Source organism: Lethenteron reissneri, chromosome 15 (genome assembly GCF_015708825.2).
Source record: "Lethenteron reissneri isolate LAM-NWPU_2019-01 chromosome 15, ASM1570882v1, whole genome shotgun sequence".
Lineage (NCBI taxonomy): Eukaryota > Metazoa > Chordata > Hyperoartia > Petromyzontiformes > Petromyzontidae > Lethenteron > Lethenteron reissneri.
The window spans coordinates 12,336,812-12,351,810 of record NC_083793.1 but is presented as its reverse complement, the minus strand read 5'-3'; the positions used below and the strand labels follow the sequence as shown (position 1 = coordinate 12,351,810).

General features: G+C 57.7%; 1 protein-coding gene across 2 annotated transcripts in view; it reads left to right on the top strand.

Annotated features, from left to right (window-relative positions):
- Positions 1-8,237: 8,237 nt before the first annotated feature.
- LOC133342730 (receptor-type tyrosine-protein phosphatase gamma-like) overlaps positions 8,238-14,999 on the top strand; it is a 166,945-nt gene continuing 160,183 nt past the window's right edge. For both annotated transcript variants that reach the window (XM_061552071.1, XM_061552070.1), the window contains exons 1-2: positions 8,238-8,460; positions 9,979-10,045. In XM_061552071.1, coding sequence (XP_061408055.1) covers positions 8,341-8,460; positions 9,979-10,045 — 187 coding nt within the window. In that variant the 5' untranslated portion in view covers positions 8,238-8,340. The remainder of the gene's footprint in view (positions 8,461-9,978; positions 10,046-14,999) is intronic.

The following is a 14,999-nucleotide window of genomic DNA, read 5'->3' as shown; positions in this document are numbered from 1 at the left end:
GTGTGTGTATGTGTGCGTGTGTGTATGTGTGTGTGTGCGTGTGTGTATGTGTGTGTATGTGCGTGTGTGTATGTGTGCGTGTGTGTATGTGTGTGTGCGTGTGTGTATGTGTGTGTGTATGTGCGTGTGTGTGTGTATGTGCGTGTGTGAGCGTGTGCGTGTGTATTTGTGTGTATGTGATTGTGCATGTGTGTGTGTGCGTATATGTCTGTGTGTGTGTGCGTGTGTGTATTGGTAGATGTGTCCCCAGCTATATGAATGCATCTGTGTACCCGGCTGTGTGTACATACCCGTGTGTAAATAGAGACGAGTTGATAGCTCCGTGCATTGCAGATGTGTTTTGGTTGTGTGTATGAGTCGGCAAGTGCATTCCTATCTGTATGAGTCGGTGTGTACATGGATGTGTGTTAGAATGGGTGTCTGTGCACTTTGCTATGGAGTTGTGAAGTGACAGGAATTGTTTTAAGTTTGTTGTATTTTCCTCGCACCTCGGATTAGCACGGTTGACTTCGTACGATGCGAAAGAAGTGCAACATACATGCGGTACATTCATATCAATGATCTTCATGTGTGTCCAATGTAGCACCCTCCCGTTCGCCGGAGAGTCTACAAACCGACTTCCATCATCACATCTCAACGAATGTGAAAGGGGCACCCCCAGTGACAGCAGTCCCTTTGGGCACACGACATGACTCTGGCCAGTGAACGTTGGCATGAGTCTGCCAGCAGGGGGCGATGATTTTCTGTTGTGTGTAAATACGCTTGAGTGGATCGGTGCACCTGCCTGTACGAGTTGGTGTGTGTTCACCTGGATGTGTGACTGTCGGTGCGAGTGGCTCTGGTTTGTGTGTGTACGTGTGTACGCGTGTGTACGCGCGTGTGTGGTAGTGTAGTGGGTAGCGCGCTGCGCTACGCTACGAAAGCCGGCGACCCGAGTTCGATTCCCGCTCATAGCCAACACCAGAGACGATGATCTGGTCGACTGAGCCTCAAATGAGTACCTGGCACGATGTGTAAACATCGCCACCAAGGAGACAAAGGCGGTTGGGTCTGGTTTGGCCATCCGCCCCGTTGTGTGCTGTGCCGGCCTTCATAGGTGCTCGCTTAACAGCACTTGCCCCAAAAGTCTATCAAGTCTATCAAGGCTATACGGGGGATCTGTGTATTTGCAGTGGTTCGCACTCTGCACTATGAACCCCCGGCGACCTGCCTTCACAGAGACAGAAAATATGTTAACCGGTCCTGGGGCCTTACCTTGGTCGACTCAATTTAAAATGAGCACCTAGTGCGGTGTTTAAACATCAGCACTGAGGATATGAAGGAGGCCGGGTGGGGCGTTGCCCCCCACCCACCCCCCCTTCGTGTGCCGTGCCAGCCCTTAATAGGTGCTCGCTAACAGCACTAGTAATAACAACGCAAAAAGATGTGTCAATAACACCGTGGTCTTACAATACCGCATATCGCCATATATCATACAAGGTAACGTGTCCGACTCGAATGAGCCTTCTACATCGCACGTCAACCTAACCCGACAGTCTGTTCAAAGGCTATACGGGGGACCTTTGTCTTTTGTGTGGCAACTCCACGAGCTTGGGTGGTGGCGGTGGGCGCGGGCCGCGCGCATTGCGAATCGTGAGCAAGGCTCGCGAGGTGGCCCAGAGATCACCGATCTCCCCGCCGCTCACGAAGGAGTGCTGTTCCCTGCCCACCCTCCTCCTCCCACCTCCAACCTCCCTCCGCTCTCTCTCTCTCCCCTATCTCTGGGGAGCTGTGCGCCACTGGATGACGATGGGTCCCATTGTGTTCGCATGCCGCTTGCTCGCGCGCGCCTCTCCCCGTCGACGCCTAATCGGAGGCTGCGTCCGCGCGTTTATGTCCTCATCCATAATGTTTAGAGCCGCCACGTCCTCTGTCGGAAACACACGAAAATAAATGTATTGCTATCCCGCGGGACAACGAACGAGGATCACAGAGAGCCGTGGTCTATCCACTGCTGGTGTGAGGGCTCCCCAAGCCCTCGCCCACTCTCCCGTGGTCTCGCGACGCGACGATTTTTCTCGCTGGTGCACGGGAGGCGATGCCATCGCTCCGTCTCCGTGGCGGACGTCAACTGCCGGGCTGTGTTTCCCGCTGTCCGCTGACGCTCTGCTGTTGATCTCCCCACCCCACCCATCTCGACGACGACCCTTCCAACGACGTGTCGCTCACCGCACGGCAGGTCACAACAACCAACACACCCACTTCACTCAGACTCACCCAACCACCCACTCACTCACTACCCACTCACTAACTCACCCACCCACTCACCCACCCACTCGCTCACCGCACGGCAGGTCACAACAACCAACACACCCACTTCACTCAGACTCACCCAACCACCCACTCACTCACCCACCCACCCACTCACCCACCCACTCGCTCACCGCACGGCAGGTCACAACAACCAATACACCCACTTCACTCAGACTCACCCACCCACCCACTCACCCACCCACTCGCTCACCGCACGGCAGGTCACAACAACCAATACACCCACTTCACTCAGACTCACCCACCCACTCACTCACTCACCCACCCACCCACTCACCCACCCACTCGCTCACCCACTCACTCACTCACTCACCACCCACTCACTCACCCACCCACCTACTCACCCACCCACTCACTCACCACCCACTCACTCACCCACCCACTCATCTACCCACCCACTCACAACCCATTCACCATCCACTCACCAACCGCACTGCAAGCCACCTCTCTTCCTGCTGTTTTGCTCGCTCTGCTTTGGATTTCCATCCAATTTATTCCTTTCCCTAACTCAACTCTTCAGATACCGCCTCAAACTCAAGCCAGCGCCGCGAATCGCGGATAACCTTCGGAGAAGATGAACCTCCCCCCCCGCCACCAGCCCACCCGGCCCCCCCTGCCACCAGCCCACCCGCCCCCCCCCCGCCACCAGCCCACCTGCCCCCCCCCCCGCCACCAGCCCACCTGCCCCCCCCGCCACCAGCCCACCCGGCCCCCCGTTTTCTGTGCGAAATATCCAAGCGCGCGCCCACGTGAGGTGCAAACGAAGTGCGCGCGTCCTGTGGCTGGGCCAAGTGCGAGTGGGGGGGTGTCAGGGGAGTGGTGGTGCGTGGACGAGGGAGAGGGAGCGAGGTGTGGAGGGAAGAGCGGCTCTGAGAGCGAGAGAGAGCGAGCGTGACAGGGAGATTTGGGGGGGGGGGAGCGAGGATGAGGTAGGGGAGGCAGGGAGGGAGGGGCTGGGGGATTTAGTGAAGGATGCAGACCGAGCGAGCAGCCGAGAAGACGGACGAGGTGGCAGAGAGGAGCGATGCCACGGAACGGAGAATAGGCACGGGGACATGGGGGGGGGGGGGTGAGGATGCGAGGGAGAGCGCGGGGGAGAGCGCCGACGATGTAAATGCGTGAGGGGGGAGGGGAGAGGCCCACTTTGTCTGACTAAACACGTGCCGTGGGGCTGTACGTGCAGGCGGGAAGCGGGGGGGGGGGGGGGATTTAGACGCTCGCGCTCTCCGTGAATATTACTCTTTGTCTCGCCGTTTGATGTGTGAGTACCGGGGGAGGAGGGGGAGGGAGGAGGGATGGGGGTGGGGGGAGGCCGAGGCTGAGAGAGGCGGACTGGAGAAGAGGGAGGGTGGTGGGGTGGTGGTGGTTTGTCATAGCTACAGTCCATATGAGACGGAGGGAAAATGGGGGGGGGGGGGTAGGAGTGGGGGGGCTGAGCGGTTGAAGGGCGACGCGGCGGAGGTGGAGGAAGGGGGTGGTTGGGCGGTTCTGTGGGTGGTGGGGGGGTAGCAGCGGAGTGAGATAAATGGATGTAGATGGATGCTGCTGCGGTGGTGGTGGCAGTGTCTTCACGGAGATGTACACGCAGAGCGCGCAGATAAAGACACGCGGGCACGTGCACGCGGCACGACAAGATTGAGGGTGGCGCGACACCAAAGGCAAAGCTACCCCTGTGTAGCTTCGGCACACTTTTGGGGCAAGTGCCGTTAACGAGAAGCACATATGATGAGAGCCGGCACGACGGTGCGAGTGGCCAGCACCACCACGCACAGCCGCCTTTGTCTCCTCACAATGGCGGCGTTCACATATCGCACCACCTAGACACTCGTTTAAGGCTGAGTCGAGCTAGGGGCGGCGCTGGAGCGGTTCAGTGTGTTGTCGCTGGCGCTGGCCGTGAGCGGTAATCGGACTCGGGTCGCCGGGTTTGTAGCGCAGCGCGTTAACCGCTGCGACAAAGACGAAGATTTGCCATGGAGCCTATAACAGACTGTCGGGGCAAGTGCTGTTAGCGAGCACCTATGAAGACCGGCACAGCACACGAGGGGGTGGGTGGCCAGCACGACGCGCGGCCGCCTTTGTCTCCCCAGTGCTCCCGATATTTAATACACACCGCAGCGGGTACTTATTCAAGACCGAGTCGGGGGAGGGGAGCCCAGGGGCGGTTCAGATAACCCGCCGCCACTTGTTATTCGGTGGTCGTGAGCGGGGGGCATCCGAGACTCGAGTTGGCCCGATTCGTGACGCGGTGCGCTAACCACTGCGCCACCGCTCTGCTCCGCTCGCCCGTCGAAGGAAATCCGTTCGCGTGCCGTCATTAACGCGGCGCTCCGCGCTCAGCTCCGTTGTCAGGACGCTGCCTCGGTGCGGGAAGGCCGATCGCAAATGACATCGGAAAAAAACGCGGCGGTTAAGCAGCAACAGCAGCAGCCGCCGCTCGCGGAGACGTCGAAGCCGCCGGCGCGCGGCGGGGCGGTCGTGAGCCCCCCGTGACCCCCCTCCTCCCCGTGCCAGGGTCACGTGGAGTGGGCCTCCCGTGACCCCCCTCCTCCCCCTGCCGGGGTCACGTGGAGTGGGCCTCCCGGGGGGGATCCGGGGCCGCGTGTCCCACTTTGACCGGCGTCCCGTGCACGTGTGAGTGTGTGTGTGCTGTTGCGGCGACACGTGTGAGTGTGTGTGTGCTGTTGCGGCGACACGTGTGAGTGTGTGTGTGCTGTTGCGGCGACACGTGTGAGTGTGTGTGTGCTGTTGCGGCGACACGTGTGAGTGTGTGTGTGCTGTTGCGGCGACACGTGTGAGTGTGTGTGTGCTGTTGCGGCGGCACGTGTGAGTGTGTGTGTGCTGTTGCGGCGACACGTGTGAGTGTGTGTGTGCTGTTGCGGCGACACGTGTGAGTGTGTGTGTGCTGTTGCGGCGACACGTGAGTGTGTGTGTGCTGTTGCGGCGACCCCTGTGTGTGTGCTGTTGCGGCGACACGTGTGAGTGTGTGTGTGCTGTTGCGGCGACACGTGTGAGTGTGTGTGTGCTGTTGCGGCGACACGTGTGAGTGTGTGTGTGCTGTTGCGGCGACACGTGTGAGTGTGTGTGTGCTGTTGCGGCGACACGTGTGAGTGTGTGTGTGCTGTTGCGGCGACACGTGTGAGTGTGTGTGTGCTGTTGCGGCGACACGTGTGAGTGTGTGTGTGCTGTTGCGGCGACACGTGTGAGTGTGTGTGTGCTGTTGCGGCGACACGTGTGAGTGTGTGTGTGCTGTTGCGGCGACACGTGTGAGTGTGTGTGTGCTGTTGCGGCGACACGTATGAGTGTGTGTGTGCTGTTGCGGCGACACGTGTGAGTGTGTGTGTGCTGTTGCGGCGACACGTGTGAGTGTGTGTGTGCTGTTGCGGCGACCCCTGTGTGTGTGCTGTTGCGGCGACACGTGTGTGTGTCTATTCAAGGCCTATGACACCATCAGTAGGCCTGGGCTCTGGGTTGTTCTTCGTGCTTTCGGAGTCCCTGACCCTCTGTTCACAATCATTAAGGGACCTTCATGATGGTGAGCAGGCCAGGATAAAACTACGTGGCCGGGAGTCGGAACCATTCCCTGTACACCTTGGGGTGTGACAGAGATGTCCTATGGCTCCCACATTATTTAACATTTATTTCGACCACGTAGTTCGTGAATCCTTCGATGGCTGTACCGGAGGAATTTCCATCTGGTACAGATACAATGGGGGGCTGATCGATGCCCAGGTGCGGTCAAGGGATGGCTCCCTAATGGTCAACCATGATACGTATGCCGATGATCTGGTAATTGCCGCTCACTCAGAAGAAGAGTTGGAGGCGCTGCTACTGAACCTGGAACCTGCCACTAAGAGGTGGGGCCTTACCATCAGGCCCACTAAAACTGAACACCTGCCTTGGTATTTTGTACCATCGGACACTCCACCCCCACAACTCCCAATTGGTGATGGGACAGTAGTGGAGAGAGTGGAGAGATTCCCATACGTGGGCAGTGTGCTTGTGACCGGCTCCGGTTTGACAGCAGAGGTCTCACTCCTGAATCAGTCGAGCGGCATTATCTTTTCATCGGTTGTGTAACACTGTGTGGAAGCTACCTGATCTGTCGCTCCACACGAAGCTTCAGGTCTTCTCGGCCACGGTCATGCCCTCCCTTATCTACTCTTGCAAAACGTGGACCCCCCTAATGGAAGATCTTCGTCGGTTAAAAACATTTAGGCTGACGATCCATTCTGGGTTTAACCAGGCTGGATTGTGTGAGGAGCACATCAATCCTTGAAAAATCTGGACAAAGTCCCATCGGTGAACTACTCTGGCAGGCAAGGCTGCATTGGCTGGGTCATGTAGCCCGCATACCCAGCCACCACATGCCTAGAGAGATTTTGTTCGGCCGGATAGAGGGGGCTAAATGGGCGCGGCACGGGCTGGAGAAGAAATAGAGTGATGTGGTACAGGAGGATGTGGAGCTGAGTTGACTTGCCGATAACTGGTACCAGCAGTGTCAAGATCGGCCTCTGTGGAGGCTCGTGAAGGAAGCTGCTGGGCAGGTAGAGGCAGTCGCCCTCCAGAAACAACGGAGGGTGGGAGAGCGACGCTCACAACAACGAGCGGAGCGCTGGGTGGCTAAAACAGCAAGTTGGCACAGTAGGAAGCACAGGTGGTGCATCGGCCAGTCATCTCAGTCAGTCGACCCATGGCACCTGGGTCTGCCCCGTGACCTCCTGCCAGCAGGCGTTCTACACTTCACGTGGCCTTAACGTGCACGTAGCCTGGCACAAGCGTCATGGTGACGTCAGCGCCACTTAGTAGCGAATGGCGGTTGTTGTTGTTGCGGCATCCCGTCCCGGGCGTGTGCGTTGTGGCGACCCCGCGTGGCGTCGGAGATCGGCCACGAGACGGGGGGGTCCGTTCGCGAGTCGCGGGAAGAAATGCGTCGCCTCCCCCTGAGCTGGACAACGGCACCGTGGACGCAGCTATCACGGAATTGCTTCAGAGATCTCATCAACGGAAATGTTTTGTACATATATTAATTCGTACACACGCCGATGTTCGAGATGTCAAGCCAAGTATTGCGCATGTGCGGCTGAACGGGCGGTGATGGGCGGTGCTTGATGACGTCATCGACATAATTGGGGCGTGGCATGTGGTGGGTTTCCCACATTTGTAAATGTTTGACCGGAGCCCCCAGCGTGTCATCGAACACAGAGGAGCTCATCGTGACATTGTGTTCGTGATTTGACTCGGTCCACAAATGACCCACGTTGACCATCGCGATCTCAACGGTGTGGCGAGGGGTCTCATCCAGCAGTGGATTCATCACGGCCGATGATGTTGACTATGCGGGGGTCTCAGCGGTAGAGCGAGAGGCTCGCGATTGGAAAGTTGCGAGTTAAAATCCTGGTTTCGGAGGGTTGGGGTGGGAGGGGACACGGCCCATCACCCTTCCGGAGCCGATAAAGTAGGTACTACTGTGTAGGGAAGTCAACAGCGGTTGTCCTATAAACAGCCTCGCTCGTGCTATTGGAAGGTGGAATTGTCTCTACTCTCTCAAGAGTGTAAATAGTAAATACGTGATCAGTACCTCGTTCATAAACTAAACTTATTTTTATTTATTTTACCAGGCACGGCCCACTGAGCTATGCAGCTCTTTTTCAGAAGCGACCTGGCCACAAATGATAGCTCAGCGAAGTGGCTTATCATCGTCACGTGGAAATGTGTAGCAGTCAAATACTATAAACGCGTGACGTTGATTCTAAATTTGGAGGGAAAAACCGGAAGACCAAGAGAAAAATCCACGCGACCATGGGGTCAGGCGTCAGGGTCAGGATCGAACCCACCACCTCTTGTATACCAGGCGAGGTAGTTAACATGTTGCCACCATTTTGCTGCGTAGTGCTCATTTGAGCAATAAATCACGAACTTTATTCACAACGATGATGATGACGATGGTGATGACGATGGTGGCGATGATGACGATAAAATGATGATGATGACGATGGTGACGATGGTGTGTCACGTGTCTCCTCCTCGCAGATGCAGATCTTTCTCCACGACACGAACCGGACGGACGCGTGGGGGGTGCCCCCCGCCGCCCCCTCCGCTACTGGCGATGTGGGGGGCAACAACGCGCACGCCCTCGCCGTGCTCTTCCAGGTGAGAGGCGCCAACGTGGCGGTCGGTTTGGTGCTGCTGCTGCTACTGCGTTGGCAGCGGTGCACAGACACAGACAACAACAGCAACAACAACGCGCCCGGAACATTCATCAATAACAACAACAGACCCGTAATGGAGGGTTTTGGGTGAGGTCGCGTCGATATAATTGTGTCGTTAAACCCGCAACCACCCGACACAGCCAATCAGTAAGGGTTGTCACGTGAACAACACGTGGCAGTTCGTTACTGGTACAGCAAACCGGTGTGTTGGAGGATAAACCCACAACATTGACGAGTAACGAATTGGCCTGTTTTGTTTACGTGACAAACCTGACTAATTGGCTGTCGGGTGGTGGTGAGTTTAAAACAACATTATACAAGTGAAATGACATTTTCCTAAAGTAGAAAATCACATCGATGATCCTCATACCATGCGTGACACTGCTGCTCCACCGCGGCTCGTCTTGGTATTTTAAAGACATCGCGAACCGCCGACTGAATGCCACGGGGGTAAAATGTCCCTTCATTGTGCATCATGCACACGAAGAAGCGTCACCTACTACTACAACAGTATTACCACTACAATACGACTACTGCAGTATTTCCTGGTTTATTCACGAACTTGCTCTCCGCGATTGTTTGTTGTCTAAACCGCGAGTCACGTCTGGAACTCTGCAAGCGACGCGTCCCCGCTCACGCCCAGAGAGGGAGATGAGAGCCGTGGCGACCGCGTGGTCCGCACGCCGGACGCTGCCGCTGCGATTTCATTAGCGGGGCACAGCACGCGGGGGTCGGAGGTCAAAAGGGCTCCAGGGTCGGACGCGCAATCCGTACCCCCCCCGCCTTGCCCCCGGAACGCAGGCCGCACCTGCACCTCCTCAGATCTTCCATCCTCTTACCCCTCCTCCTGCTCCTCCTCCTACATCGCCTCATCCGCCTCCCTCGTCCTCCACTCCCTCGATATCGCGCAGCAGGTAGCGTGGCTGCAGCGGTAACGCTTCGCGCTGCGCAGCAAGAAGTTCCTCTGTTCGATTCCAGCCGCGGAACGCCTGCCTTTGTGTCTGGCGAACGTATGTCCTGCATCTTTTTTCAGCGGAGAGTGAGTGTGCGTGGTGTGTGTGTGTGTGGTGTGAGTGTATGTAGTGTTCTGAGAGTCTGGTGTGGTGTGCGGTGTGTGTGTGTGCAGAAGAGTGTGTCAGTGTGAGTGAGTGGAGGTTGTATCTTCTCTCCTGCTATTCTGAATGTGATTTATCCAGTTTCCTCCCACAACTAAACACACCACACACAGAGTGGATCTGGTACTGGCCACAACAATATCCCAATGCTGAACAATTCCCCTGCAAAGTACTTCATTGTTAATATTCACCAGAAACAAATACATGGATGTTTTTGTTTGTTATTGATGGACCTCCCCCACCGCTCTACACCCCGTACGAAGTTTCTAGATCTACCTTTGACCGTGTCTCACTCACCCTCATCGCTCACCCTCGCCGCTCACCCTCGCCGCCCCCCTCCCCAGGTCTCCAAGCAAGAGAACCCGGCCTACTCGGCGATCATCTCCGGCTTGGCGAGTGTGGCTCACCACGGTGAGTCTCCCACACCGGACCCCCCCCCCCACAACCCCCCCCCCCCCATGCCCCACAGCTACGTGTGGGATTCAGAGCCTCCCCACCATCGCCCCCTTCCTAACGGGATATCGCGTGAAGTCCTCTCCATATGGCAGCAGTAATGAACCGATGAGTCGAGTCGTGTTCGACATCCGCCCTCCTCCTTCATGCCGGGGCGAGCGCTCGCATCCAATCTGGAACCATTGGGAATTGTGCATCCCCCAGTGGCAGGTGGCGCTGTGCAGCGCAAGGTCACTCGGCGTGCTGCCCTGCAAGGGGGCATTTGTCTGCCAGCATTGGGGAATTATGGCTCTGTGCGATCCCAAGTGAGTCATTTGCGGTGTCGTTTTTTTGTTTCAAACACAGAACATGTTTTAAACCGTGACGCCAGCACACAATGGCCGACTCGCTTACGAATGACGTCACGGGATCTATACACACGTACTCTATATATACTATACTTATACACAGTATGTACTGTATATATATACAATGCAACGGCCGCTGTGAAGCAGACGTCCGGCAGTGGGAAGAGCGCAACGATGCCTCGAGCAGAGCGCGTGGAGGACCGTCGCGTCCAGGGAGGCACGGGTTCAGCCATCGTGTGAGTTGTTACGTCACGGGCTGGGGGCGTGGGGGGACGTGTTTACCAAACATCGGGTGCGCGCGACACGTCACGGCGGAGGGGGATCCGGCGGTCACTGCCGGAGGAGGTTGTGTCCGCCCGTGGCGGGCAGAGCGCGAGGCGCAGAATCTCCTGCGCGGAGGCGTCGCGTTCGCTCCTGCCACGTGGCCTGCCTAGCGCTCTCGCGTCTCTCCGTGTGTGAAGATCATAGCCTGGTGCTGAGTTCGGTTTGAGGGTGCTCGGCCCCGCTAGCAGTGACCCGTGGCCAGCTTCCCTGATGGAGACGGTGATCTGGTCAGATCTCAAAGCCATGGACGGGAGGTCGCTCAGGAACACCGCGAGTTGTTGCCTTGAGCTGTCAGCTACACGGGAGATGACAGTGGAGCAACGAGATCGTTGAATCCGTCCTGCGGAGCTTTGAGTTTCGCCAACCTCGTGTGCGTCCCGCGTTTTCCCCCAGGTTCTCCGGCTCCCTCCGACACGCAAATCCAAGCTCTCATGATTTTAATGAAATTGGCCGAACATCCGAATGCCGCAGCACCCCCCATTCTCCAGCGCTGAATAAGTAAACACCCTGACATTTTGAGAATCGGTGTCTTAAGACGGACGCACGGAATGTCGTGGCAGGATAAGAGCGAAAGAGGTGGGCGAGTGCTGTCGATGTGATTGGGGCAGCATGGAGGGGCCGGGGGGCGGTTGCCGACACGGGCATTGGAGTCGTCTTCACGAGTCCGGCAACCAAAGACTGGCAGTGGTGCACAATTCCACGCGTTCGTCGATCACTACACCGCGTGACCTTCACAGAGGAAAACATTAATACATAGAAGGGCGATTAGCCGAAACGTCATCCGTGATAAATATACGCTCCGTTTAAGGCGCACACGCCGTGTTATTGACGGACGTGTGAGAATGTTTATGACCTATTAAGTCGCCATTCCGGCGTCAAAAGGTGTTCGCTAACGGCACTTTCACGAGAATTCCGCATGCCGATGAGGTGAGGGGGAGGGAGGGGAGGGGTGAGGTGTCTCTGAGTGCGCGCGTGATGCGGCCACTCACGCCACCTTTGAGCTCTCCACCTGAAACTAAAACTACGAACTATTTTTTTTACCAGGTGAGGCCCCAATTACCTATGCAGCTCTGTTTTCAAAAGCGATCTGGCGACCACAAATGCTAGCTCAACAAATTGACTTATCGTGCGGAAATGTATAGCAGCCAAACATTATAAACGCATGTTGTTTCTAAATGTGGAGTGGAAAATCAGGAGGACCTGGATAAAAACATGCACTGCGACCACGGGGAGAATACGCAAACTCCAAATATATAGCAGGCGTCAAGGTCGGGATCGAATTCACGGCCTCATGTATACCAGGTGAGGGAGTTAACATCTCCTAGCCACCGTGGTGCCGTAATGAGCGATGGTCAGATTCTGTTTAAGTTGGAGGCTGCTCCTGCCGCTCCTGCTGCGTGTCTCAACTGTGCAGCAGCAGCGAGCAGTGGCGGGTTGTGGCGCAGTGCCAGGCGCGGTGGCACAGGCGTTCGGCGGCGAAGACATGAAACGGCCGCGGCCGTGATGACACGGGGAGCTGAGTCATTAGCGTCATCGTGATTATTCCTGTCACCGGGGTCGCCCGGGCTAAACTGCCACCGCCCCCTGCGGCCCCACTACGGAGCCCGCACCACGGCTGCGCCTGCACCCCCCCCCCCCCCCGCTGTTTAGCATTCCCAGGACGGTCGGCACGGCACGGCCCGTCTCCCGTACCGGCCGCCCTCTCCGGCGCCGCCCGCTTCGTAAATCTCTGATTAACGCGTTACGGGGGGGGGGGGGGGGCTAATGACGCATTCATATTTCACGAGGCGCCTCCCGCCGAACGTCGCCGCGCGCCGGCAATTAACGCGCAGCCGTCGCGAGCGTCGGGGCAAGCGCGGGGGGGGGGGCGGTGGAGGGGGGGCGAGCGCGGTGGGAGGGGGGGGCGCAGTGGAGGGGGAGCGAGCGCGGTGGGAGGGGGGGCGCAGTGGAGGGGGGGCGAGCGCGGTGGGAGGAGGGGGCGCAGTGGAGGGGGAGCGAGCGCGGTGGGAGGGGGGGGCGCAGTGGAGGGGGGGCGAGCGCGGGGGGAGGGGGGGGCGCAGTGGAGGGGGGGCGAGCGCGGTGGGAGGGGGGGGCGCAGTGGAGGGGGGGCGAGCGCGGGGGGAGGGGGGGGCGCAGTGGAGGGGGGGGGCGAAGGCCCAGAGTGGGGGTCGCGTGGGCCGCGGTCGCGCACGCGGGTGGCGAGTGCCCCCCCCACCCCCCTCCCTCCCGCCTACGTCGCGAGCGGGAAGAGAATTCTCGCGCGCGAAATGAAGGAATATGGCAAACGGATTCGAGGGGAAAAAAATGTGTAGTTATTGTCTTTTAGTAATTGCGTCAATTAGCGGCACACGGATTCAAATTCCCCCCCTCCCCCAAATTAATTGGGCCTGAGCAGCGCGGAATGAGAGAGCGACATGAAGCTGAATGTAGCTGTGTGGAGGAGCTGTAGCTGAGGGGACACGGGGAGGCTGAGTGTAGCTGTGTGGAGGAGCTGTAGCTGAGGGGACACGGGGAGGCTGAGTGTAGCTGTGTGGAGGAGCTGTAGCCCAGGGGACACGGGGAGGCTGAGTGTAGCTGTGTGGAGGAGCTGTAGCCGAGGGGACACGGGGAGGCTGAGTGTAGCTGTGTGGAAGAGCTGTAGCTGAGAGGACACGGGGAGGCTGAGTGTAGCTGTGTGGAGGAGCTGTAGCTGAGGGGACACGGGGAGGCTGAGTGTAGCTGTGTGGAGGAGCTGTAGCTGAGGGGACACGGGGAGGCTGAGTGTAGCTGTGTGGAGGAGCTGTAGCTGAGGGGACACGGGGAGGCTGAGTGTAGCTGTGTGGAGGAGCTGTAGCTGAGGGGACACGGGGAGGCTGAGTGTAGCTGTGTGGAGGAGCTGTAGCTGAGGGGACACGGGGAGGCTGAGTGTAGCTGTGTGGAGGAGCTGTAGCTGAGGGGACACGGGGAGGCTGAGTGTAGCTGTGTGGAGGAGCTGTAGCTGAGGGCAGGGTTGCGATTTCCGCATGGAAAATGCGGAAGGAGGGTTAAAATCTTCCCGCATTTTTGCTAAAGTCAACCGCAAACGGTGGAAAGACTACTCCTGTGACCGCGCGCTTTTAATAACACGTTAATGCGTTCTATTGGAAAGGATACATGCAAGGCCCAGCATCACGTAGGGCTTTGAGTTACTGATTGGAATGAATATATGATTTCCGCATTTCCGCACAAGAACCACATACTTTATTCAAATGCGGAGCCGTGATTACGAGCACATGTACATGATGTATCCTTTCCAATAGAACGCATTAACGTGTTGTTAAAAGCGCGCGGTCATAGGAGTAGTCTTTCCACCGTTTGCGGTTGACTTTAGCAAAAATGCGGGAAAATTTGAACCCTCCTTCCGCATTTTCCATGCGGAAATCGCAACCCTGGCTGAGGGGACACGGGGAGGCTGAGTGTAGCTGTGTGGAGGAGCTGTAGCTGAGGGGACACGGGGAGGCTGAGTGTAGCTGTGTGGAGGAGCTGTAGCTGAGGGGACACGGGGAGGCTGAATGTAGCTGTGTGGAGGAGCTGTAGCTGAGGGGACACGGGGAGGCTGAGTGTAGCTGTGTGGAGGAGCTGTAGCTGAGGGGACACGGGGGGGCTGAGTGTAGCTGTGTGGAGGAGCTGTAGCTGAGGGGACACGGTGAGGCTGAGTGTAGCTGTGTGGAGGAGCTGTAGCTGAGGGGACACGGGGAGGCTGAGTGTAGCTGTGTGGAGGAGCTGTAGCTGAGAGGACACGGGGAGGCTGAGTGTAGCTGTGTGGAGGATTACAATATCAATCCTTAAATCCCCATGGCACATCACAAGGGACACGTGGTCACGTGACTTAGGGCAATGGAAGCATGAGACACGGATGGACAGTGGCGACCCCCCGCCCTCCCGTAGCCGTTCACGACATCCAGATTATTGCTCCGTCTTTTGGAAGGTGCGTGCTCCGAAGAGACACGTCTCATGAAATTTTGATGAAGCTTTTCTCGAGGGGGGGGGGGGGGGGTGTGGATGGGCTTCATAAATAATAATTATTATAAATGGGCACTTCAGGCAGATCGTACGGATGAACGATCCTTCGCTCGCTCTTCAGCGTCACGTTTGGTGTGCGGACGACCCTCGTCGCGAATCTACGACTCGGGAGGAAAATCGCTCCGGTGGCTCCCGCGAGTGCCTCCGCTGTTGGTGGGGCGGCGCGCGCGTCAAAGATCCCCGCCGTGTCGCCTCGAACA